This window comes from Daphnia pulicaria, chromosome 1, assembly GCF_021234035.1.
Source record: "Daphnia pulicaria isolate SC F1-1A chromosome 1, SC_F0-13Bv2, whole genome shotgun sequence".
In the NCBI taxonomy this organism is placed as follows: Eukaryota; Metazoa; Arthropoda; class Branchiopoda; order Diplostraca; family Daphniidae; genus Daphnia; species Daphnia pulicaria.
The window spans coordinates 5,661,294-5,687,113 of NC_060913.1; the positions used below are offsets into that span (position 1 = coordinate 5,661,294).

Sequence of the window (25,820 nt, forward strand, 5' to 3'; positions counted from 1 at the left end):
AACCTTCCAACTGTCAGTGCAGTGAGTCTCAGCAGTGTAAAAAAAAAGAAAAAAAAAAAGTTTGGATCTCCCCTAGCAAGACAAGTTTTTTGCTATGGGAGTGGAGAGTATTTCTTATTTGATTTGATTTGGTTTTTATGTTCTTGTTCGATTTGGTTTTTATTCTTCTTTTTACTTTGTCCCACTATTACTTATTTAACTATTTTGTTTTATTATTACCTCTTTTTGTTTACACTCTCAATTTTTATAGGATATTCTAATCTTATACTTTGGTTATCCGAGATTCGAATACCTCTTAGCTAGAATAGGTCTGGTAGATGGTCTTACCTATTCTAAATCTTCGACTATCTATAAGACAATCCTTATTCGAAATAGAATACCCTTCGTACCTCCGGGTATTCGAAGATCGAGTTTGAATAAAACGCCCCCTCCGTATTCGAATTCGAATACCAGGTATTCGAATTTTTGCATCAGCGTCAGTAAACGTTGCCATCCAAGAGATATTTATCAATAAAAATCATTTTAAAATACAGAATACTGGATAGAAATCCCACAAATAATTCTTAGACACCGGGATTTGATTTAATATAACAGATTTAGCAATATTGAAACAATAAATATTTTTTGTCAAATCTAATTTGAAATATGGCAAACATCCAGCATGCAAAAAAAGTTAATGACGGTCGTCATTGCAGACTATTTTGACAGTTATATGATTGAGGGCTTTAATGGAATCTAAAACTTGTATCTCAACTTTATCTGCAGAAGACCTGCTGTTGCATCTCCTGTCGACTAAAAAACTGCCGGCTGGAATTCCAGAAAAATTGCTAGGTAATATCTATGTAGTAGGAATCTATTTTAAGTTGAACATTTTCTGTGCTGTGTGTTTGTTGGTTGGTGAGACCCTTTTCCAAAATGTCCATTGATTCTTTTAAATGCTTTTTATGTTCAGTTATAGTTAAAGGCAATTATTCTCAACTGACAAGTCACTTGAATCTTTTTCATGGCTTCCTTAAAACAACAGGTCATAGTAACAGAACTTTGTATTGTGGGAACGCTGACTGCAAGGCTGGCTTCAACAGTTTTGCTAAATATAGAGACCACGTTATCAATTGTTTAGTTAAAGATCCACAACCAGATGTTAGACAAGTACTTCCTGATGTTTCTTTTCAACATATCGAACCAGGAGTAACTGATTTCGATGTTAGTGATGCTTTACTAAGTCATAATGATTCATACATTTCAGATCCAGAACAGGACAGTTTTCACCAAGCGAATGCAACAGCAGATAAAACAACTCAGAGATTAGCTAGATTCTTTCTTGAATTGAGGGCCAAACACAATGTTAGTCATTCTGCCGTTGATTTCATTGCTAAAAATATTGATACTATCTTTAAAGATGTTGCTCAGTTTTGTGATTTAGAAACAAATTTGACATTAACCAACATTAAAAAAGCCACTAGCAAATTGAATTCTCACCATAAAAGGATTCGTTATTTTACCAGTAATATGGGATTTGTAGAACCAGTCGCGAAGTGCGTAGGCCATAACAATCAACCAGAACTGACTGTAAATAGTAGAGGGGAAACTCAGCCTAGAAAGAATACCTCCCAGTACATCTCTATTAGGAAAACGTTGAGTAGATTATTTTCTAATGCTGAATTTTACAATAAATATTTTAGTGAATCTCCTAGTACTGATGGTTTTCTTCGTGGGCATCGTGACAGTTCTCATTTCAGGAATCATAAATTGTTTTCCAAAGTAAAAAATGCCCTTCGTTTACAAATATTTTTTGATGAATGTGAATCAACTAATCCTTTGGACTCCAAAACTAAGAAACATGAACTTGGAATGTTCAATTTTAAGATTTTAAACCTTCCTGAGTGCGAAAACTCCCTATTGAGTAATATACAGTGCTTTGCTGTTTGTAATAGTAAGGATTTAAAAGACTCTGAATTCCGGTTTGTTATTGATGAATTCATGAAAGAAATTAAATTACTAGAGTCTGACGAGGGAATGCTTCTTGATATTCCAAGCAAACCTGGTTTCAGGCTCCGAGGTGCTGTTGTAAATGTTTGTGCAGATTCAAAAGGTGCCCATCAACTCTTTGGGTTTGCTGGGACTTCTTCAGCCAAATTTTGTCGTCTTTGTTTAATTTCTCGTTCAGATTTGATTAAAAGTTGGAAAGTTGGAATTTTAAGAACCAAGGAAAATTACAATGCAGCCATAGAGGAAGCAAAGATCAGCAAAGACAACATTCCGTTGAGTGGAGTACAATTCGACAGCCCTCTAAATCAGTGTAGGTATTTGCATGTTGCAGAACATACCGTCCTTGATTGCATGCACGACTTTCTGGAAGGTATAGTTCCGTTTATAATTAAGCTTGTCCTTTTCGTTTACGTAACCAACTCTCATTATAAAATAACAGCAGACCTGCTAAATAGTAGACTGCAGAGGTTCGCGTTCAGTTTTTATGATCAAAGTAACAAACCTTCCCCAAAATTTAAGACCAATCTGTTGCGAAAAAAAGGTAACTATAACACGAAGCAACGGGCATCACAGAATTGGTGTTTAATTCGAATGCTTCCTCTTTTAATTGGTGATTTGATCCCGGAAGGAGACGAATATTTTTCCTTGATTCTCATTTTACTAGAAATAATGGATATTGTTTTTGCACCTAGTGTTTCAATTGAGCAGACTATTATTCTAGAAGATCTTATTAACCGAATGTATTCAAGGTTTTATTCATTATTTCCATTGACTAGACCTATTAACAAATTCCACCATATGGCACACTATCCAGCAGCTATCCGGACTTATGGTCCAGCTGTTGGATATTGGTGCATGAGATATGAGGCTTACCATAATAGTTGTAAACGTGTTGCACATATAAACTGTAATTTTATTAACATTCCAAAATCAGTTACTTATCATCTGCAAACGATTTCCTGTCACAATCTATTAACTAATGATTTATTTCACGATGATATTCCCACGGTCGGTCCCAGGTAAAAAAAAACTTAGTTAACAGGCAAGAAGACTCAATCACTGACGGAAATAGTTCTTTAAATCTGGATTCAAACGCAACTGTTATAAGATGGGTAAAGTTTAAAGGCTGGTATTACCGACCAGGAACCTAATATTACTAAAACACAGCTTTGAAAATCTTTCGGAATTCGGTAAAATAATAAAAATTTTGTCAGGAGGTCAGGCAATTTATTTTGTTGTTACAGTTTTAGAGACCATTACTTTCAACCATCACTTTCATGCCTTTGAATTACAACCTTATTTTCCTGCTAAATCTATTCTAATTGCACATGATAATTTGAGACCAAATGTTGCTCCAACATGGTTATTAAAAAGTTTTAATGTTTCCGAAAATGTCTCTTACGTAACTGTTCGTTATTTTGTCTAAAATTAACATATTTCTCATTCCTTTTAAATAGCTGCTGATATTGATGGACAGTGCCTTCTCTGTTTAGATGAAGCAAATGTTGAAGTACTTCAACTAACACTGGGACACAAGATGAAACTGCTTAGTTTCATAAAAACAATCAAAAGTCAGCAGCCCCAAGAGCAAGAAAAGGAATCTACTGGAATTGTGGCTTGTGATCCAACGATAGAATACGAACCAATCGTCAACGAGAATCAGATACTTGATATCATTGTGACGGACCAACCTTCAAATAACAATGTATTTCGTCGAGCTTTTTAAGATTAATTTTTCAAAAATGACAAACTTAGTTTTCCTTTCCGAATTGATCGAAATGGTTGAGTCTATTGCCACGACTTTCCGTCTGCTTTTTCGTTACGCGACGGACCTCACAGTCTATTACCACGAAATAGTTTTCTTGTCAATAAACAACAGATTGTCTATTGCCACGAAAGCCTAGCGTCCCTCTCTTTTCTTGGTAATTGTCTCAGATTTGTCTTTTGCTACGACATGCTCCGACATCTTTCGTTACGGTTTATAAGCGTTTGTCTATTGCCACGAAATTTTTTTAAATTTATATTTTTTATTTTCTAATTAGGTGCTTACCTAGGTTATTATTGTCATTATTAATCCTTCATTTAAGCCTAGCATTATTGGTATATTATATTTACCTAGAATTTGACGTTAAACTGATTTCACACCAAATTGAACACACGGCTTTTTTTATGGCAAACGTTCTACTCATTTCAATATGTGCGTGCGTGAAAGTGTACCTTATTAATGTTTTTATGTTTGCTAAACGAAAGATTTGCGAAAACGTTATTATATCTCGCTTTGAATAACGTTAGATCGCCATATTTGAAATAATTCGGAAATAACCAAAGAAATAATCAAATCTGAGCAGAGTTGATGGCTGAACAATTCGACAGAATTGAGGTGCTTTAAAGCAGGTGAGGTGGTAGTCATTAAAATAATTGGTTTTAGTTTAATTAAATGGCAATTTTATGCAGGCGGCAATCGAGTGAATGTAGCCTATCGCCGAACATTGCCGTCACGCAAACCGTGATTTTGCGTGAACATAATCGAATTGCGGCGGATCTGAACGATTTGAATCCGCACTGAAGCGACGAGCGTCTTTATCAGGGGACTCCTCATTGGTCAATAGCTCGGCCTGTTGCTCCTCAAAAATGTTTAATCTGGGTTTACGATAAAAATGTCAATAGTTCCATTTTGAAGGAATTTTATAGGGCGCGGCTTTCCGTTACGGCCACTACCTGGTTCCTGGAAAGCAAGAGCAAGTTTGTGCTTGAATCTACTTTTTCGATTTTCATTACCGATACATTTTTTTTTTGCAGTCTCATTCAATCAGCAGAGATCAAAGAGAAAGATACGCCAACACTTTTTCAAGACGCAGCAAGAGGTTTTACTCTCCTGTTATGCTGTGTCCGGTGACCTTGCCCTTCTTAACATTGATAGCCTCTCCAGAGGTTACCTAATTACGTTACTTCCAAGAATTGATATGGAGGGATCAATCTCTGAGATTTATACAGTCTTCTACATCGCGCTGGGCTATGTCTGTGTCACCAATTTTGGCATACTGGGCTTGGTGTTATATTTTTTCCGTAATTTCATGTTTTTAAAGAATTCTTATTCTGATCACCCTACGTGCCTTTTTCTATAGTTGTAGTAGTAGCTTTGAATTCCAGATGGGAAAGTATCAAAAGGTCTTTTTTTTTCTAAATAAGCCATTCTGCAATATTTTTTTGTCTAAGTTATTTTGTACCTCCGATTGACTTAATTATTTTAAAGAAAATGAGTCAGGTTATTACTTATTAGTCCAAACTGTTTAAACAGTGTTTAAGATAGCATAAAAAGTTTCGAAAAACTGCGTTTTGTTATCTAACGTTATCTAATCAATTAATCATTTATGTCTTTGAAAATAAAACTGATTTTATAAAATAACGAATTTAATTCTTTTTTCAAATGAGGTACTTATTTCTATTTCTATGAAACGATATTAATACAACTGCATATTTCGTGTTTTTTTTAATTTTCGTGGCAATAGCCATTTTACTATACGGCTACAACGATTTTGTAAGAGGATAGCGTAGGTAAGAGGTTTGTAAGAGGATTTCTTTTCAAAAGGATAGCGTACTTGCAAGTTACATGCCTCAGGCACAATTAATTTGAATTTTGACACTTGTACGCCATCTATCTGTTGTTATTTATTTTTTCGTGGCAATAGTCAACGGTTTGTTTATTGCAACGAAATGTCTTGGCAATAGCCATTTCAGACGAAAAATTGTCACGAAAACAGAGGACTAGTAGGCTTTGTTGGCAATAGACAAAGTGCTCTGATTTGACACGAAACAATATCGTCAGATTTCGTTGCAATAGTGAGTCGAACCTGTCGTGTTACGAAAACATTTTCGTGGCAATAGATTTAACCATCGAATTCGAACCACTAACCATACAAGTGGCAGCCCGGGTTGCTAACCATTAGCCCACCATTGACACATAATTAAAAGGGAAAGCGTGGACCGGTTGGTGTGTTCACCAAACAATGTAACGAAAGACGAAGTAAAGCTATGGTAATATCGCTAGCGACGCTGCTATCGGTATCGATTTCAGAACCGGTCGTAAAACACTTAGGTTGTATGCCTTATTAAAGATTTTTTCAGTGGCGGTGGTTTAATCTAACTGCTATAAGAGAACATCCATTTCTTTATAGTTTACATGTAACTAAAAAAATTTATAATTCCATGTTACTATAGTAATACATGTTGCTATAACTTAATCTAAACATGAAGTGCGACGTGGGGTGGCAGGGCGAAGCCTCCGCCACACCTAAAATGCACCACTCATAATATTGACAGATTATTAGTCAATTAGTTATAAAGAATCAATTATGAAAGAGAAAAAAGGGAAACAGAATTTTCCAAACGTTACAGTATGCATTAATCTACTATAACCTTAATTTTCTGTCTCTTTAACGTTTAAAAAATTACCGAAGGACATTACCGAAGGAATCTTGTTTGTTTTTGAGCCCCCACTTCTTTATTTCTATACATTTTTTATCCTCACTAGCCTTAAAAAAAGAGGAAAAAATTAGCGATCAAAAGCGTATTTTGAGTTAATGACAATTTGCTTTGTTTAAAACCAAAAGCGCTTTGAAATGAAGGAGGTTGGGTTGAGTCGGGGTGGGAAACATGCTCATGTACGCGGGGAAGGATGGTCCATGCTATTCTTACGGGCTAAAAGAACACCTGGTGATGGCGTCATCAACTAAAATTTCTGAAAAATTTTCCTTCCCATCTCTAACCCAGCAATACAAGTTGCCCCGAGAAAAGGTGTTATTGTTATTATTGCGTTTTCAAGCAACAATTTTGTCAATAAAAATAAATAAATATTGGTTTCTGAAAGAGGAAAGAATTTCTTTTTAGAAACATATTTTTGCTACATTTTTAGCTAACTAGGGAAGTCCACAAAAGAAAAAAGAAAACGAACCACGTTAGACAGGGTCGGTAAAAATAGTAAAAATGATTTTAAAAATCCGATTTTTCTACAGTTTATTCTTTGTAGTGGAACCAGTAACTGTTATAAATTTAATGAAAATCTCATGGTTATTTGCTGATTCAAGAAATAAAAAACACGGAAAAAATGCGCAAATTTTTTCCCCACTAACGGTGCAATTGTGCCCAAGTTTGACGGGTTGAGTAAAATCTGCTCACTTAAGAACATAGGCTAGTCATTTGCCTACAGTATTCATCAACATTTTTATTTTTAAGTATGATATTTTAGACGATATTCACATTTTAATGGAGGACGGTCTCTCGGGGTAATTTGGGACAGGGGAATTGTCCTTTCTTAACGAGAGACTTCAGCGCCACCCACATTTTTTCTCTATTTCGCCCCATATAAAAGTTGTAATTCTTTCCCTATAGAGTTGGCTAACGTCCGAAGTTGCCAGTTTTATTTAAGCGTAAAAAAATGTTTGGACACGAACTCTTACTGACTCTTGCATGGCGGCTTATGGAGTTTCGCCGGTGTCATTATTAGTTTTATGTTTCCCATTTAAGTCGTCTTCAGTTTCTATTCATAATTGGATAACTACATTCCTTAGTTATCAGGTAATCTTTCAATTTTTATTTCCTCTCGATAGTCATGGTAGTTTATTTATTATTCAATTATTATTTCAATTATTATTTATTGTTAAGGCTATATAAAAAAACTTGAAAATATCTTAATGTCAGTTCAAAAACAGGAAAAATAAAAGTAAAATAGTTTAGTCCAATTTGAACGAAATATGAACCATAAAAACCTTCAGAAAACGTATATCCTCTGACACTACAACCAATTGAACTCGATGTATTGCTGCTGCAACTGCAATACGTAAGACTCAATTCAACACAATATTGTAGAAAACACTATCTTATCAATCGAATAAAGTTTAATTCGAAAGTATTTTGCTATGCAAACTTTTTCCAAATTCAAGTTCAAACTTATGTAAGCAGGTAGATATTTAAAGTAATTAAGTAGCCTTGATACAGTCGTATCACCATTTATCAATGCTTTTCTATGGAAAGGAAATTTAGTCAATAATCATATTTATTTGGGGTCTTGGTGGTAGTCAAAGAAAACATGTGCAATAGCGAAAAATTATCTGATACTCTGTCGGAGATAGTAAAAAATGAATGGCCTATGGTTAAATGCTATAGCCATGGTATATGAGGGGATGGTATGTTCACGCACTAGAATTTTCCCTTAAGGCTGGATCCCAGGTTGCCACGATAAATGGTAGTGACGCAAGCGGATTTTCTCCAGAACTTTGTCTGAACACGTTTTTTTCTAAGTCCTTGCGAAAGAAAACAAATTAGGATTTTATTTAAAAAATGTGAAAAAACTCGCATTTTTTACAGAATCTAGGTATTCTATCAATTTCGCCTTAAAAATATAGAAAAAAGGAAAATAAAAAAATAGTTCGATTAACGATTTAAACCTTCATCGTCCCGCATGGGAACTCGGCGCTCTTCCAACTTAGGTACCATTTTCTCGAAAATAAATAAAAATTTCTAATCATAAGCCGTTTTCGGAAGCACATTCAAGAAAACACGATTAAGTAACGCTACGCTTGGTGGCAGCACCATTTATCGTGGCAAAGGACTTTGGAAAAAAACATGAAAAACCGAGGATCTAACCTTATGGAAAAATTCTAGTGCGAGGACATACCATCCCCTCATATACCATGCTACAGCGTAATTGACTATCGTTTCGTACCCTGCCTTTTCTAGCCGGTATAGGGCCCTTTCGGATCTGTTTTCTTTAGCCGTTTTATTTGGCAACGCAGCATGGCTCTAGACTTTTTTAGCGCGAGAACGGGGAGAAGAGGGAGAATGGGACGAATGAAGGAGAAGGGGAAACGTGGGTCCCCTTTTTTTTCGTACGCCCTCCTCCTTCAACCCCGATTAGATAACATGTTTTTACATGTTATACTAAAAGAATTTTCAAATTAATTGATATTATCTATTTTTCCCCTCACTGTCCCTCTTGACCCGGTGTCCCGGTGTCCCGGCATACTCCAGTCTCCCCTACTTTTGAATTGCAATAAGATCTATAGGGCTCTTTCGGATCTGTTTTCTTTAGCCGTTTAATCTGGCAACGCAGCATGGCTCTAGACTTTTTTAACGCGAGAACGGGGAGAAAAGGGAGAATGGGACGAATGGGAGGGAGGAGGGCGTACTTGTGTCGCGTACTTTTGAATTGCAATAAGATCTATAAGCCAGATAGGCCTAGTTAATGTATTCAGATAGTCATTCACACTTAAGAAACACTGTCGTTTTTTTTTTCATTTGTGAGATAATCATGTTAAGATTTCTTGTAAAAACAGCAGAATATCAAAGAAAATTCCAAAAATTTGTAAGAATTTTGTATTAAATTTTCAGTGATTGCGCAATTGTATTTTGTTTGGAAGGCTGAAAATAAGCAATAAACAGTTAAACACATCCCGGTGTCATGAACTCATTTTCCAGTTAAAAGTCCGCCTGCTGAATAATATACGTACCAATATTGCCGATTATCAAACAATTGAGGCATATGTAAATATGTAGAGTTTATTAGCAGAGTAGCCAGGGGCTACGAAGTCTGTGTAACCATCGCCGTCAAAATCCCCTACCGCTGGTTTTCCTGAAGTAAGTAACACTTCGTTCAGCTTGAATGCATAGTTCCCAATTATGTTATGGTGATAGAAACACTACGTGCCTGCTGTCTGGGCATTTGTATCAATTAGGATCGATTTTTCATAAGGAGTAAAATCATTGGCCGCCTCTGTTGTTGGCCGCAGAATGTAGATTTTACCGTCGTCATCCCCACTAACTAGGATCCACTTGCGGTGCTTTCTATAAAAATATACATATATTGATTAAAACTGTTTCACCATGTGTGGGGAATGGCTTTAATTTGTGTCGTTATATTTCACCTGCCATCGGAAAGAACTTCATTTGCATACGCAGCACTAGGATAGAAAGACTGGGGAGTTCCAGGAGACATTGTGTTAGTTCCGCCAGGAACGAAGCTATCAGCGATGATATGACGAACCCAGATGCCGTTACTAAAATAAAATACCATTATAATTATTAAAAGTAGAAAAATAAACAAGAAAGTTAATAGAAATAAATAGAAAATTTCCTACAAAAGATCATCGGGAATTTCGTAAATATAAACACTGCCAGATTTAACTCCAATTCTGTCGTCAAATGACGTGAGCAGAAAATCAATACGTCCATCATTGTCAAAATCTTCCAAAAGCAGATCGAATGTTTGGCCCACGGTATCGTCAATTACTCTCATTTGAATCTGTAACAAAATTACAAAACAAGTGATTCATAATGAGTTAAATTAATGAAAAAAAAAACGAATGGGCTAGTTACGTTTTGGGGATCATTCCACCCGTTGTTGGCTCCAAGCGGGATGCAGTAAATTGTGGCGCGTTTATTCCATAGTTCACCGGCTAAAAAGCAGTCATAAGGAAGACCAGATGAGTTTAACTGTATACTACGGAAGCTCACGTCAGGTCCTTGGTTGTAAATAACATGCTGATTCCAGCCTGTATAGCAAAAATGTTTTGACAAAATATAATGTATCCGTTTATTCAATGACTAACATATCGTCAATCGTTTCATTGCGTAATAAGCATTGATACCTGATATGGCCTGTCCAGGATTTTCCATCCAAACAAAGTTTTGTTCTTCTACAGCTGTAAAAATTAAATCATTTTTGAAATTTATCGCAAAGCTAACACTTGGTTTGGATTTAAAATTGGTCATACTATTATGAAAACGAGCAGTTACAGCGTCTAGATCTCCATCACCATCCATATCCTTCCAGACGACACGGTGATAGGAATAGTCTTTAATCTTTAAACGTAAAACCAATTATTACAATTTGAGTCAAGTTCAAATGGTTAATTGTTTGTTTAATAAATGGTAAGTCAACTTACGTCACCACTGGCAATGTTGATTTCAGTTTCAGCCGGAACTGCAGCATTCATGTTGTACATCTGAAGTTGGCCTTTTGTTTTTCCAGGAACCAGAAATCCTGATGTTTGGATCATTCCCTCGTAGCCAGGAACAACAGTTTCTGTCCATAACAAAACGCATCAAATTAATACGGCTTAGAATGCACATGGAGGAACGTTTTCTTTTACGATTGATCAATGATGTTCATAACAAATAATAATTACGTATACAACATAATAACATCCTATAACATACGTATACGCAGCGTATACGTATGTTGTCGAATATGCAGGTTGGCTTACTTGGCAAAAGATCAGGATTATTGGGCCAGAGGGCGGTACTGGCCAGAACTTCAAGGGGCCAATTGGTTGTATCGTACAAATATTTTCCGGGAGAGCGCAAATAATAAACGGGATCCGGCTGAAACATTTAAAAAAATGTTATCGATACTTATTCCAATGGAAAAAATTAAATAATTAATTTTAAATACCTTGAGTTGAAATGGTTTGAAAGTCGACAAATAAAGTGTAAATCGATCGGCGTAAGGCAACGAACTGTCACTTGACTCGTGAACGTCCGCAAACGCAGGGACTTCAATACTGCTGATTTCACCAACCTCATATAAGAAAATCCCAACGATTTTAAAATTAAGTAAACCCAAATTTGATTTGGTTGGATTAGAAATTTTATTATATATTACCAGGTTCGGAAGAGTGGCTATCAGTGTTTGGCTATTTACTAGACATTTAAGCGTAATTACGGACAGCAATACCACTAGAAACTTCATGGTGATGGCCTTATGAGGACGTACATAAAACTGGCACATTTCAACGATTTTTATAAGCATAAGGTATAGGATATGGAATCGAGCGTCTATTTAGTATTACGTGACCATTTTCACATGTTAATGCACGTGATGTATAAGGTTATGATAGCAGTAGTACCCGATAGACGGATGACTTTCTTTATCTCTTGTTCATTATGTAAATACTGGCACACGGTACGTGTTGGTAAAGTCTAATTGATAAGAGTAACAGAAGTTGAAAGTGATATGTTATCGGCAAAAATATTGAAGGAAATAGAAATTGACAGTAAAAATGCTAATGCCTCGTTTGCTCTCTTGTTGAATCTCTTGTTGAAGCGGAAGCGCTGTAACAAAAGTAAATTTTAAAAGTAAAATTCTGAACAATAAACGTAAAAATTAAATTAAAACACACAGATACATTTGGTTTTTGTCAATGAAGAAATAACACGCGCGTAGGATTATAGATTATTATAACAAAATTGAAATATACCGTCGTTGTATTTTTTGGGTCTGTACAGTAGCATTTTGATTTAAAACATATTTTAAAGTGATAAAATAAAAAGTGTTCCATATTCAGACGTACTATTAAATCCTGTCTGATTTGACTAATTTATTTTTTTTTGTTTTGTTTTGTTTTGTTCCTTTTATTAAAGTGGGAAAATTGCCTTGGTGGATGAATACACCATCTGATGTGTCTGGTATCCAATCTCAGTATAAAACTGGTTGTATTACTCTAATTCGTTGAGCTAACATTAAAAGAATTTCACTACGGGACATTGAGCTGAGCTGTCTGGGTCTGTCTTAGATAAATAGGCAAATCCACTCGATTGCCATCTTTTTTATGGCACTGCAAGAAGAATAGCCTTGAATATAACGCCACTTCACGTTTCCATGGCCAAATATATAAGTTATTATAGGTACCCGGTATCTCAGCTCTGATATAACTTAGGAGTCTCATTACGCCAGAGAAATCCGGAGACACTTCTCGGAAAAAAAACTGCATTCTTCTCAAAAGTAGTTCCAAGAGCTTTTTAGTTTCTCACACCCAGGAGGAAATAATTCGGCTGACTTGTTGTGTTATTCTCTTTCACGAACGAGCATGTTTCCAGCCAAAACGTGAGTAGCTCCTCGTGTGTGCATTACAATGAACGAGAACGAGGCATTGCATATAATAGATGTACCAACGTGTTTCTGTCGCACCTGTTTCAACCGCGCCGCAACCGCAATACAGTCATCAGTAAAAACACATCCCCCGCTAGCATTATTACGCTGTAGTTTTGGCTCTATACCGTGCGTGGCGCCATGACCTTGTTGTCACCTCACGCCCATTCCCGTAATATGAAAAAAAAAAATACATAAAACAAGTGGGGTCTGCTGTGCCTGTATTGCAAACAACCTTGGATACGCTATGGTTGAAAAAAAAAAACCCATTTGCTTGTATAGTTCACGCAATAGGCACTATATACATACGCTACTTACGGCCTTATCCTTGAATATGTCCAGATTACCATGTGCTGCGTGCGACGGATAGCTCAGGTTTAGTCAGACTACATTCAGTCGGGCAAACAAAATCAACATGAAATTTTGGACGTATAATTGAATGTCAGTTAAAGGCAATTTAAGTAACATACAATAGTTGACATATTATATAAGGGAGAGCCTAATATAAAAGTAATAATCGCCCATCAATAACAAGGCATTGACGTCAGCGCAAATTTGACTTGAACGCGCATTTGTGGTTCCGGGACGATGAGTGTTCGGCGCACAGCTGTTTACCTTCCTTTTATAAATGAACACGATTTCCGAGTGACGCTATTCATTTCCTAGTCGCCGACATTGAGAACGCGACGTAGAGCTGGACTGGATGTGTCCGCGCTGTTATGGAATCGCCAGCGTATTCGTTTGACGAATCCATCAGCAATCGAACCAGTTCGACAAAGTGCTTCGTGCATTGGCTCTTGTTCTCGGATCGCTTGGAGATTGCCGACTGCTTCGGTTACAGTTCCTTCCTGGATTTCAGAGTGTCTAATCTCTTTCTAGCCGCCTTTGTCGTTGTCTGCTGCTTTTTCGTCTTCCTCATGCTCACCTCTATGTGCTGCTTGTTTTTCTGGTTGCAAAGGAAGAAAGCCAACAACCGCAAAATGTTGAATAAGAGTAACTTTATAGTCAAGCAGAAATCCACCGGAATTCATTCTAAAACACCCGTTATCCGAAGTGAAGACATCATCTCATTCGTTTTACCCGCGGTTCGTAAAGTACTGTTTTATTTTGAAAAACTGTAAGAGTCGAGTGTAATTAGTTGCGTTGCATTTTATTTTATTTACACGTCTGATATTCTTTTCTTCTTTTTAGCAAAAAAATTCTTTGATGGCAGTAGCTCGTCAGTCAAAAGCTGTGGTAGAAACTAACACGTTCAAAACCGCGCCACCAACTCCCGGCACCGTCGGCTACTGCCGTGGCAACAATAATTTGGACCCGTCCAATTTGAACTTGAAACTCTACTCGCCCGGCCAGGAGACGAACGAAAACGTCAACATCTGCCGGGCGAAAATCGGTTTCTCAATACAAAAAGATTCCTCGCGCCAGTTGCTGATCCTCAAAATCCTGGGCGCTCTCAATCTGCCCGCCAGGAGCAAAAACATTCCTCCCGATCCATACGTCAAGGTGTTATCTACACTTTTTTTTTAATAATTTCATTCATATACTAGATTCAATTAAATTCAAATGATGTAATCTAATAATCGCTTTCGTGTACAGATCATTGTTCTTCCCGAAAGACAAATCAAATGCGTCACCAAAACGGTCAAGTCCAATCGCAACCCGCTGTTCAACCAAATTTTTGAATTGGACATGTCCGGCTTGAATATGAACGAGACGGAAATTTTGCTGGCGGTCCGCGACCGTCCCGAGGTCTCCCGCTACGAAAGGTGCGTTTCCCGCTCGGTGACGCTCGGTCAGGCCATTTTCTGTGTGGCCGAATTCGACGACGGCAATGATCATCGACGCCAAGTGAGGTGGTGTCTGCTGGAAATTTCTCCGTCCATTTCGCCGCGCGCAGATGCCACGGTAATGTATTATTCAGCCTTTCCATCGAATATGATTCATAGATGATTGCGACAAACAACGAGCGCGCGCGCGCACAGTCGCTCACACACACACCGAAATTCTGAATAGGCGGTCCCTAATCGTTTGTTGTAAAATGCTCATGATTGCACAGGTGGTTTGGCTTCAATTGAACATGTGTTTATGCAATTGCAAAGTCTATAGTTTGAGTAGCAGCTCATTTCTCTCTGTCTAGAATATCGGCCAAGCTATATACAGTACGTTGTGTGGTTTTTCACTGCCCTATATTATTATTATTATTATTATAGTGTTTATTTACAAGTTCCAATTTCGCTGATCGTTATATAGGTCAGCCAAATCTATACATGTGTGTCGCTTGGCAATTTATCAAATTCTGGAATAAATCGAATATAATCTTGGTTGCAGAACGCGCAGAGATGTTCCAAGGGCGAAATGCTAATTTCTTTGCTCTACCAGCCGCACCTGGGACGGATGATTTTGGAACTGTTGCAAATCCGCCCAATGCCAGTTTTAGTTTCGAATAACCAAGATAAAGAGAAAGGTACGAAGAAAAAGACGAATACAAAACTCCCGAGTTGTATTATAATATGCACACACGCGCTCATCAATTGTGTAACAGTGGGAAAGCTTCCAAAAATGTCGATGTTAGATATTTGACCGTTTTGTTCATCTAGTGACGATTAAGGTGTTGCTGTACGAACGCGGATATCTGACGTCTTCCCGAAGGACTAACAGCATCCGGAGGGATGAGGCCACGGCCGTTGTCCGAGAGAAGTTCGTCTTCGCCCTTCAGCCGCACATGCTGCACGAAGCTTCCTGCCAACTCGTCCTTGTCACCAAATCCACAATAGGTACAAAGTTCCTCACATCCGCAAGTGCCATACAAGTCTCGTTTCGCTCTCTCATTCCCGACCGTAACCCAATAGTTTTTCCCTTTTTCTTTTTTAAAAAGAAATTTAGGTAATTGAATTTTTTTTTTCTAACAAACAAATTCCGGTAATTTTCTAGGAACCAAAAGAACATTGGGACGGATCACTTTGGGACACCGTCACTTTTTTTCGACATGGGCCAATAGTACAGGCCTCACCACCGGCATTGATCACTGGCATGACATGGCACACCGGCCTGGAGTTTCCATCGAACGCTGGCATCCGATATTATAGCCAATCATGGCCCAGCGCTTTCTGCTCATCTGCTATTATAGAGCATAGCCAATCAAATTCTTGCTAAAAAGAAAAATTTCGATCGATTTGCAAATGATGTAGGCTTATTTATCTTGGATATTAGCGCGTTTCAAAATCCCTTCGTCCCGTTATTTGGGGTTAGATATATAACACTGGAAGTTTGAAAAAAAAAATAGTTTTGTAGGAAAGACGTACACACATATCACAGTTTTACAGCGGAGAAGGGGAGGGAGGAGGGGAAAGGGGCTAATGGGTCTTGACGTTAAAAATTGGGAAGCAAAATAAACTGCAACAATTTTTTTTTTCATAAGTAGTATAAGGATATAGTGACGCAATAACTGAAAAATCGGCTTTTTCTTTGAAAAAACAAATAAATTCACCGACTACGAAAGTTTCTTTTTTTGTTTAATTGTTTTTGTTATTGTTGGTTTCTTTTTTTTTTGTTTCGTTAATTTTCTTTCATAATGTATTACACAGAGTTAGTCGTCAACACACGGCGAGATGAGTCAAATATAATGCTTCTTCTTTTTTTTTTAAATCTATAAATATGTGTTCATTTCTCAGAGGGGGGCTGCACGCACACAAAATTTAGAAAAAACAAACAAGTTATATAATATATGGGCTGGGTGTGATGTCGGCGCTTATTTAGTGCGATCGCTCTCTAGACAGTGGACACGCGGGAAGACGGATGTAATATGCGTAAGGTGTGTATGTATATATATAAGAACGGATCCTGGAATTGGTTTTCCTTTTTTTGTTTTTGTTTTTGTTTTATTAGATTCCGCCGTTTAGATCGATGACTCGTTGGATCCAGCTGACGTAATTTGGCACTTTGGTGTAAATGCCGAACTTGCCGCGCTTGCCGCAACCCTCTCCAAAGCTGGTGATGCCGAAAATGGTCCACCTGTCGCCGACCGAGCAGAGAAGTGGGCCACCCGAGTCGCCGGCGCACGAGTCGATCCGCCCTTTGCGATAGCCAGCGCAAAACATGTTCTCCGTGATGAAGTAATCCTCGTACACTTCACGACACGCCGAGGTTTTCACAATGGGCACCTGCCAAATCAATTCAAAGTTATATAAGATAAGATTTTGGCCACTGCCCCGACATGATGTAATATATAGCGTGAAAGGAATAATTTTTATGATTTTATTTTTGGCATCCGCCCGTCACCTCGGCCTCGTGCAGGACTTCGGTACCGAAAACGTGTGAGCTTCTTTCTTTACCCCAACCGATGATGGTGCACTTTTGGGTGATGGGCAATGACTGGCCAGGTTGGGGCAAACAAGCCAGCCGAATGCCCTGCTGGCCCAGCTTGATGGCCTCAGGAAGCCGTAGCAAGGCCACGTCATTGTCAACCGTCTCCGGATCGTACTCTGGGTGAACAAACACCTCTTCCACCTGAATCGATATATCAACTTTAGTTGTAAAACAAAAACATCTGCGCTGGAATTAAATCTAATAACAAACTGACCCGGAAATCCATTTCAGTGCCATCGTCTTCCACTAGGTCGTACTCCCCGATGCGAACGTAGAGTCTCTTCCGGAGACAGTGGGCCGCCGTGAGGACCCAACGGGCTCCAATGAGAGTTCCTCCGCAAAAGGCTTCCTGGTGTGATTGATTATTGCCAAAAACAAAAATTATCAAAGTCATCCAATTTGCCGGGCTGTCAGACAGCCGAGAGTGGGTGTATTTATATAGCACCCGGCCCCACGTGACTGCATGTTACGTTACCTTGAAGCGGTTGAGGATAGCCACTTGCCACGGCCACCTACCCGGTGTCGCCTCCCTTCCGCCGATGATGCGCAGCTGCAAATTGTACGACAAGTTGCTGATGCCGCCGCTGCTACCGCCGCCACCTCCGCTGCCACTCATCGAAACGCCACACTCTGGCTGGCTTCCCGACTCTTGCTCCTCTTTGGCTTTCTTGTGACCCTTGTTGTTGTTGTTGTTGTTGTTGTTGTTGTTGTTGTTGTTGTTGCTGTTACTGTTGCTATTACTACTACTGCTGCTTCCATTACTTCTTTCAGGGGCTGCCGTCGGACTGTGTTCATACTCTAAATAATGATTCATTATTATTAGGCTGGAAAAACGTTCAAGTCAATTGTGGGAACTCACTGTCGTCATCTTTGGTGTAGCGCGAACGTCCGCTGTACCATTTTTCGCAGTCGGTGCCCTCCGTGTAGCAGTAGGCTTCCTCGTGAAGGACCGTGTTGCCGCAAACCACTTGAAAGCGGCACGTTCTGTCCAACAGAATGAGACCCATTCAATTTTTTCAATTCAACTAATTTTAAATAAATTAATAAAATTAGATATAGGCCTACCTGTAGCGAGTTGTGGTGCAGGCTTTGGTGCAAGGAGACCACCGACTCCACGACGAGTAGAAAATGGAATTGAGACTCAGCAGGACGCGCACGTCCGACTGTTGCTGGTTCTGCGCCGCCGAAGACGACGAAGAAGAAGAGGTCGAGGACGAGGCCGTGGCCGTCGGCTGCTTGTTGAGACTCTCCCGCTTCGGCGGCAGGACGACGTGGAAGGCCCGTCCGCCGCGCTTGCAGCGGCCCTTGCGACACGTCCGCTCCTGTTTGAGGATGTGATGCTGGGCGCATCGCTTCAGCGCCTCGGCGTCCGCCGACGAGATGCCGATGCACTTCCGCTGGCGATTTTGACGGCACTTTTTATTGCACCTGAGTGAACCAAATTAAAAATGACAAACATGACTCTTTAATTATGCGGTCATCATTTATGGATTTATCCATCAACGTCAGTTCGATCATATTTAAAGAGGCCATAAGGCTGCGCTGTTGCGTGTTTGACAAGGATAAACTGGAGGGTGCCAACAAATACACCGGGCCCCATTTTGGCGAACGTGCCGGAAAAGATAAACAAAAAGAAAGAAAAAGGAAAAGCAAACGACGTCGAGGTTGCAGACAGTCAGTCAAATAATTAACAGCTGTGTAACACCGGCACATATACGGTACCGGTGTGTGTGTGTGTGATGCAGCACACATCCTGTTATAAGTTGTTGGCTATTTACGGCGATTTAAATCACATGCAAAGGTGTTCCAAACCGGCTCGTAAATCACGCCGCAAGTGGAGCCCCGGCAGCAGCTCGCGCGCGCCCGGCCTTCATCTACAGTCACACCGGGAGCATGCAGCACCCAAATGGCGGAAGCCGGGCAAGTGCCCGTGTGTGTAGTATACGACCATGAATCTTTGTAACCTTTTTTTCTTTTACAACAGGTTCCGGGGAATATCACAAGCCGTAAATTTGGTGTTGCACCGAAAATAAGGAAAACTTACTTTGACCAGGGTGACCATGGAGATAATTCTTCGCTGTTATTGGTCGCGCTGCCAATTCTAGTCGCGTTTGCACTGGCGTCGGCGTTCTTGTTGCTACTCTCCCGGTGAAGAGCCGTCCGGTTCTGCTGCTGGAGTAGGCTGGCTGGTTAAAACAAAATAAAACGAAAGAAATTGTCCAATTAGAGCGATAGTTAAAAGACGAAATAAATCAATTGAATATCAAATAAATGATTATTGTGTGTTTTTTTTTCTTTTTGTTGCGTCATATACCTTCAACTCTGTTGTTGCGATGATGATTTCTGTGTTGATGTTGTCGAGGCGTTTTCGCCATCTGTTCACCCAAGCTGCTGCTGCTGGCCGTCGCGGTATGACTGATGGCGTTGGCTTTTCTTTTCCACTCGGTGCTATTCTGTACGAGGCAATAACAATCGACAAGAAGATGTCAAGTCAAGTTGATATACGTCGAGATGGAGGGAGGATACCAAAAACAGCAACACCTCTCAACTCATCAAATGAATGGCCATGTTAGAGATTTGCAGCTCGCAACGCCCAACGCTTCAATTGTTTTCTGTTTTTTTATTTTATTCTTTTAAAATAATATTTTTTTCGGCTGCGAATGGCGCAAGGGCTCGCACAGTTAAGGAATAGTGAGAGCACCCTCCCCAAAAATGGAAGCTGCTCCGATGAAATCAGTAGGAAATATCAAAAGAAACGGACACGGCAGAGTAAATTCGTATATAGAAAGTAGGTGTCTAAAGAGATTTTGTACAGAAGCAGTTGAATACAAAGGGTCTCGCAGCGTGTGCCCTAACGTGACTAGACTCATCTGAATTGGCTCAAGTTTGATCCCGGCTGGCTGGAGGAATAATAATTTGTAAAAAGAAAAAAAGAGGCAGCCAAGTCGAACGCAACTCGAGATGCCAGCGGGAATCTGTTGTTCACAAGGGGCTAGACGAGACTCTGCGAATGATTCGGCAAGAATATGACGCTTCGTCACTGTGCAATCATGACTCTGAAACACTTTTTTTTGGCGCGGTTTCATCACTTAAAAAAAACCAAACAGACAAACAGATAAACAGAGACAGACTCTTTTAGAAATCTCAATTAGCTTATTCCATCTGTCATTGAAAGGTCGTGACATGGATGTTTAGATTTTAACTAAGAAACAGTAGCCAAATTCATTCAGTTTTTAAAGATTCAAATAAGATAATCCAAATAATCAGAATTTGAGTTATAATTCTATTCGAACCAGAAATATTGTACAAAACTGTTGCACTCCAAACCAAATTCACTAGCAGCGTAAATCTTTTTCTAAATCTAATTCAATCTAATATTCTCCCTTTTTCTTATTTTTCTCGGGCAGCATATGTAACGTGCACTTAATCGTGATGAATTTTTTTCAAGAAGTTGGTAACGGGGATGGTTACAAGTCACTGTGAGTTACGTGGCGACACAAAATGTACTCCAAAACAATAAAAAAAGAGAAAATGCTTCATCACAGCCTATTTCGATCGTTCCGTCTGGCCACCATCAGACAAGTTTGATTGTGTCAGCTGACTCTTCGTGATCGCAGCTTGCGCTGAGAGACTTACACAACAACAACAACAACAAAAACACGAGATATAATCTGAAATAAAAGATCTGTAAAAATACAAAATGCAATACAATTACGATAATAATAATAATAAAATTAAAGACACAAAAACATTCTCCCCTCCCATCTTTCCCTTTTTTTCTTTTCTTCTTCTCTTCTTCTCTTCTTCTCTGCGCACGCCATCGCTGTCATTGGTTGTTGCCTCCTGGGCTCCAGGTGGAAAAAGGGCACCTTCTTTAGCTGAGCTATCTCTTATAACCCAGCTCCCGTAAAAAAAAGAAAAACACCACGGGCAATGCCTAATTAATTTGAATATTGCTCACAACCCCAGAAATCTGATCAAAATCATGCGTGTTATTTTAGACTAGTTATTCAAATTATCTTAACTCTGAGCTATCAACCAGCTAAACATGGCAGTTGGCCAATAATATGCGAAACAACAATTATAAATCAAACAAACGAGAAAAACAAATGTGTTCTTTTGTTATTTGCAAGTTGTATTTATCTGCTGCGCACCGATCTTTTATATATATACGTAAAATATATGTATCCATCGTATAGTGTGTGTAGTGCTTCTCCCGTTTCTCTTTTTTTTTCATCGATATTTTCGTTTTCCCCCCTCCAGTCATTCGAGGCGAAAACGACACGCACGTTCCTTTCCCTAAAAAAGAGACTCGTGAAAAAGTCTGTCGGGTCGATCCTTGTTGGGTGGTGGTGGGGGGGGGGGGGGGGGATATAACGAAAAGAATTAAAAGCAGAGCTACCGAAGATTTTGAAGAAAAGAAGAAATGGCAGCTTGACGAGAGAGAGAGAGAAGAGGAGAAACTACTTATATAAAGAGGGGCAGGGTGGGCAGGCAGGGGGAGAGAGAGAGGAGAAGGTCGAATGTTATGGTTGCGTAACTCAGGTGGCTGTGCTTGCTGCCACAGAGTGCCACACGCTCTCATCTCGAGAGAGAGAAAGAAAGAGAGACGAGAGAGAGGTGTCAAGCCTTGGCTATCAATTTACGTTTCCAAAAGAGACCTAAAAGCACAACCCAACAAACCCGCCGAGAGTTGCTCCTCTTCGTCCCTCCCCTGACCAACTCAGATTGAATAATAGGGGGCAAAAGAAAAGAGGGACGATGATGATTATCATCGTCATCATCCTAATGGCCGTGACATTAAGAAAGAAAAAAATAACCCCTCCTGAACTGTGTGTCATCACAAACCAGAGCTGCTGCTGTTACACCGTCGCGTTGCTGGGCACAGTTTATGTTTAGGTGAAAAATTAAACAAAAAAAAAAAAAGCTGTGGATATAAGCGCGCGTGTGATATTGTCAAATACAAGGGTGACGTTGCACTTAACACACGAGCCGTTTCCCTCCATTTAAGCACGTGAAGACTGGCCGGAGAATATGAAGAGAGCAGAGAGAGAGAAAGATCTCATGGCAGATGGCCTTCACGTCCTTGCCCGGCCCGATGAATATCACATACACAATGACTGTACGCGGACCATCTTCTTCTTTATTTTTTCCTATTTACAAATATATATGTACACAACCGGCCAGCAACCGCGGGCAAAAGATGTATAATAGGAATAAGGAATCAAAAGATATCAAGAGAGAAAAAGGGAAAACAACATTTTGACAGATTTCTTTTCTTTTTCTTTTAATTTTAATACTTTTGACTTTTTCTGCCAAGAGATTTCCTATCGTCATATAGCAGCTGACAGTTTTTTTTTCCTTTTCGTGATAAAATGGCGGGCGCAAAAACTCTATGCAGATTAGAGCTTGAACTTTGGAATTTTCCAAATCTTAAGGAAATGACGGCGGGAGAGAGAGTTGAGGTCAGTTTGTGTCGTGCGCCAATCGATTTGGCCTTCCGGGATTGCGGATGAATGGCTAAACGAGTGGCGGGAAACACAAAAAACAAATTTCCGCGAATGCCAACCAGCCAAATATGTGGATCTAATACACCCAACATCCAGTCGTGGCAAATTCAGACAAGGACGCGCTGGTCATTGAGTGTGTGTGTCATAGTCTCGTATGTCTGCGCGCCAGAGAGTTGGCACTTGGTATATAGAGAGGTACAGCAACGAGCTGGCGCTGGCCAAAAGGAGAGAAAGGCCGAGAGAAATGGGGAGAGAGCGAGTTGAGAGGCCGACGGAAACAAGAAAGAAAAAAGAAAGAGAAAAGAGAAAAGAGATAACCATCAGCAACAGCATAGTGACGTGGTGGAAGAGAAGGCGTGCGCTTTTATGGAAATCCCGAATCATAAAAACCTATAGAAGCTCTCGCCAATGTATTCAAAACATTCTCAGTCGTCAGCTTGTATAGCTATACACACAGCCGGCAAGGCCAGCAGGCGCTAGCAGCTGATTTTTTCCAGTTGTTCTCCCCTTGATTTCCAGCACACACACACACAGAGACCGAGCCCGCGCTCGCGCGCGCGCTTCCGACTTGCCTATCTATGGGCTTCGTGAATGAGTAACGCAACAGCCGCTTGCCGGGATTTGTTGGGGTTTCGTGTCCGGCTCGATTCGACTATACAGATCCCCCCCTCTCTTCCATATCTCGGCAGAACGGAAAATCTAAGGTATATACCATTCGTCTTGTCATGTCGCGCCTGTCCAAATGATCTTTCCAAGAAAGAAAAAAGGAAAAAGGAGAAAAAAGAACCTTGTCTTTGATTTGTTTTGTGGTTTGCACCGTTCAAGAGATATATGGAGAATGTGTTTTCACGAGAACCTGTTTCTCTCTTTCTTCTTTGGCTCTCCAGCAAACTGCAACCTCAAACAAGTCTTTAAGACATCCTCCAACACACACACACACAAGTACAGTATTTATAGCATACCTGCAGTCGCTACACGACCAAATTTCGTGTTTTTTTTCTTTTTTTCAAATTTGTTTAAAAAATAAAATAAAATAAAAATGAAAATGGTTTGCGTTTTTTTACCTGGGTTTTGGCAGACGAAGACGGCAGGATGCTCAAGCATGAGACGACGATGATCAACAAGTAAAAAAAACCCAGCCGGGCCACCACCGACATCCGGCGATGTTCATCTGTGCCGACACTTCTCGCCATGATTTTCACGCGGGAGAGCGCGCCAAACAAGAATTATTCCCGTCCGAAAACAAACCAAAAAAACTCAACCGACTGCGTTGGTATGTAGCGGATGATATGAGCTGCTTCCTTATTAATCAATGATTTCAATCCGACGATCTCATACTTATTTCCCCGCCCCTATTACATCAACAACAGGTGACGATAATCAAACAATTTCGGCTAACTCAAAATGTTGGTGGTCGTTGTCGCCGCGCTGCACTTCCGCTTCCGTTTTGCGAGCCGAGAAAATGTTTCAAATTTGCGTTCCTTATTCTTCTCCGGTTGAGCACCCAAAAAAAAGTCGTGACCCGGTCAGTCGAAAAAAATCACGACACCATGTACGCACACACATGCACAACACACTCACGAAGAGAGTAGAGATGAGAGAGGAGAGAAGAAAAAAAAAACAACGCACACGCAACACACACGCCAACTCACGCACCCAGGATTATAAAGGGGCAAGAGATGTTAGGCACACCTTAAGAAGAGGCCAAACAAGAAAAAAACAAAAAAAAAACAAACGGAAGAAAGATGAGAGAGAATGGCCGAGAGAGAGAGAGAAAGAGAAAAAGGAGAAAAGAGACTGTCGACCAAACGAAACTCTAGGCTGGCTATCGCACACACGCAACACGGACGGGACGACGACGACGAGAGAACACGCACGGACGCAACTCGTTCGGCTTGCGAATAGACGGCGGGATGGAAAAATGAAGCTATATCTCGTCGCGCCAAGGGCGAAACCTCAACTGAGAGGCCAACATTCAAAGCAGCTTGAGGTTATCTCTTCTCGGGTATTTTATTTTTTTTTTCTTTTCTTTTTTCTTTTTTCTTCTTCTTTTATTTTTCTCTTTTGGGTGTAGTGTAGTATACATCTACCTCTCTCTTTCTCTCTCTTTTTCTTTTCTTTTCCATCTCCACGACTTCGTCTATTCTGTTCTATCTTTCTCTCTCTCTCTTTTATTCTTCTTCTTCTTCCTACCTACCTATCTACCTTACCTACCAAACAACCTGTTGCTTAGTTTTTCTTCTTCTTCTTCTTCTTCTTCTTCTGGTGGGGAGCCCAATCTGACAAAAACAGAGTGAAGAACCGGGGGGGTTTGGTGCGCCGGAGTAGTGGGGAGGTGGCGACCCCCGACAGGTTAGACCATGAGAACATTAACAACCTCAGGAAGAAAACGAGGAAAAAGAAAAAGAAAAAAAAAAAAAGAAATAAGACTTTTGAAAAAGAAAAGAGACGTTTATAAATTTATATATTCCTTGTGGAAAAAAATATAAAAAAAAATAAAAGGTTTGAATGTGTATAGAAATTAGAAAAGGAAAAAAAGAAAAGAAATAGCAGCAGCAACAGCAACAGCATCGAAAGGGACACTGGAAGAAAAGAGCCTGGCCCAGGTAGAGTTTGTATATATAGCTACACGGTAGAGTAGCAACAACACACAGACATGGTACTCTCTTCTTTTTCACTATTATTCTGGCTTATATTTTTCTATCTCTTGTACCAAAAAAAAAAGAAGAAAAATTACAATTAAAAAAACCAAACTAATGCACACTATATAGCTGTTCCCTCCCCCCTTACCATTTGTCTTCTTTTTCAGATAGAGAATAAATTAAATGTTTGGTTAGCAGTCTTGTTTTGACGGCCCGGTTGCTTTCGTGGCTATGTCTGGGCCAGCAGGTTATAATACAGAAGAAGAAGAAAAAATAATAAATAAAAGGGCAACAAAATCGTCTCGACTACTGCTTCTCCTGGAGGAGGTTGCCGGCCCAGTACATTTAGATAGATGTGAAGTCTATACCCTACTACTACAACAACAACTA

At 39.6% G+C, this 25,820-nt stretch overlaps 4 protein-coding genes across 5 annotated transcripts; 2 read left to right on the forward strand and 2 right to left on the reverse strand.

Moving 5' to 3' along the window:
• The first annotated feature begins 673 nt into the window (after positions 1-673).
• On the forward strand, positions 674-3,758 carry LOC124343824. The gene is made up of 2 exons (XM_046797317.1): positions 674-831; positions 3,447-3,758. The coding sequence occupies exons 1-2, from the start codon at positions 729-731 to the stop codon at positions 3,713-3,715; spliced, it is 372 nt and encodes a 123-aa protein (XP_046653273.1). The 5' UTR covers positions 674-728; the 3' UTR covers positions 3,716-3,758.
• A 5,585-nt stretch (positions 3,759-9,343) lies between these two features.
• On the reverse strand, positions 9,344-11,786 carry LOC124343248. Its single transcript, XM_046796515.1, has 11 exons — positions 11,648-11,786; positions 11,438-11,563; positions 11,250-11,367; positions 10,929-11,068; positions 10,758-10,845; positions 10,632-10,685; positions 10,360-10,535; positions 10,122-10,285; positions 9,909-10,040; positions 9,692-9,828; positions 9,344-9,616 (listed from the first exon to the last, which is right to left on the reverse strand). Exons 1-11 carry the CDS (start codon positions 11,771-11,773, stop codon positions 9,510-9,512), a joined length of 1,368 nt encoding a protein of 455 aa, XP_046652471.1. The 5' UTR covers positions 11,774-11,786; the 3' UTR covers positions 9,344-9,509.
• Positions 11,787-13,561: 1,775 nt separating this feature from the next.
• Positions 13,562-16,414, forward strand: LOC124320968 (synaptotagmin 2-like). Of its 2 annotated transcripts, none has more exons than XM_046783879.1 (6): positions 13,562-14,007; positions 14,105-14,416; positions 14,510-14,818; positions 15,242-15,377; positions 15,511-15,687; positions 15,845-16,414. In XM_046783879.1, the coding sequence occupies exons 1-6, from the start codon at positions 13,633-13,635 to the stop codon at positions 15,997-15,999; spliced, it is 1,464 nt and encodes a 487-aa protein (XP_046639835.1). In that variant the 5' UTR covers positions 13,562-13,632; the 3' UTR covers positions 16,000-16,414. The 2 variants fall into 2 exon arrangements, with proteins under 2 accessions (XP_046639835.1, XP_046639836.1); XM_046783880.1 differs by having other exon boundaries at positions 13,563-13,998.
• On the reverse strand, positions 16,086-24,864 carry LOC124320967 (hyaluronan-binding protein 2-like). Its single transcript, XM_046783878.1, has 9 exons — positions 23,853-24,864; positions 19,593-19,731; positions 19,323-19,464; positions 18,344-18,706; positions 18,138-18,262; positions 17,754-18,076; positions 17,493-17,627; positions 17,192-17,419; positions 16,086-17,073 (listed from the first exon to the last, which is right to left on the reverse strand). Exons 1-9 carry the CDS (start codon positions 23,979-23,981, stop codon positions 16,795-16,797), a joined length of 1,863 nt encoding a protein of 620 aa, XP_046639834.1. The 5' UTR covers positions 23,982-24,864; the 3' UTR covers positions 16,086-16,794.
• Between the last annotated feature and the right edge of the window lie 956 nt (positions 24,865-25,820).

Excerpts from the sequence above, each read along its gene's own strand:
- LOC124343824 (XM_046797317.1), top strand. The coding sequence starts at position 729 with ATGGAATCTAAAACTTGTATCTCAACTTTATCTGCAGAAGACCTGCTG. Across the intron at positions 832-3,446 it reads AATTCCAGAAAAATTGCTAG|CTGCTGATATTGATGGACAG; the intron begins GTAATATCTATG and ends CCTTTTAAATAG.
- LOC124343248 (XM_046796515.1), bottom strand. The coding sequence starts at position 11,773 with ATGTGCCAGTTTTATGTACGTCCTCATAAGGCCATCACCATGAAGTTT. Across the intron at positions 11,564-11,647 it reads TAGCCACTCTTCCGAACCTG|GTTGGTGAAATCAGCAGTAT; the intron begins GTAATATATAAT and ends TTCTTATATGAG. Across the intron at positions 10,041-10,121 it reads GAAATTCCCGATGATCTTTT|TAACGGCATCTGGGTTCGTC; the intron begins GTAGGAAATTTT and ends ATTTTATTTTAG.
- LOC124320968 (XM_046783879.1), top strand. The coding sequence starts at position 13,633 with ATGGAATCGCCAGCGTATTCGTTTGACGAATCCATCAGCAATCGAACC. Across the intron at positions 14,008-14,104 it reads TTTTACCCGCGGTTCGTAAA|CAAAAAAATTCTTTGATGGC; the intron begins GTACTGTTTTAT and ends TCTTCTTTTTAG. Across the intron at positions 14,819-15,241 it reads CGCCGCGCGCAGATGCCACG|AACGCGCAGAGATGTTCCAA; the intron begins GTAATGTATTAT and ends TCTTGGTTGCAG.
- LOC124320967 (XM_046783878.1), bottom strand. The coding sequence starts at position 23,981 with ATGGCGAGAAGTGTCGGCACAGATGAACATCGCCGGATGTCGGTGGTG. Across the intron at positions 19,732-23,852 it reads CTTCGTCTGCCAAAACCCAG|AATAGCACCGAGTGGAAAAG; the intron begins GTAAAAAAACGC and ends TGCCTCGTACAG. Across the intron at positions 18,707-19,322 it reads CCATGGTCACCCTGGTCAAA|GTGCAATAAAAAGTGCCGTC; the intron begins GTAAGTTTTCCT and ends TGGTTCACTCAG.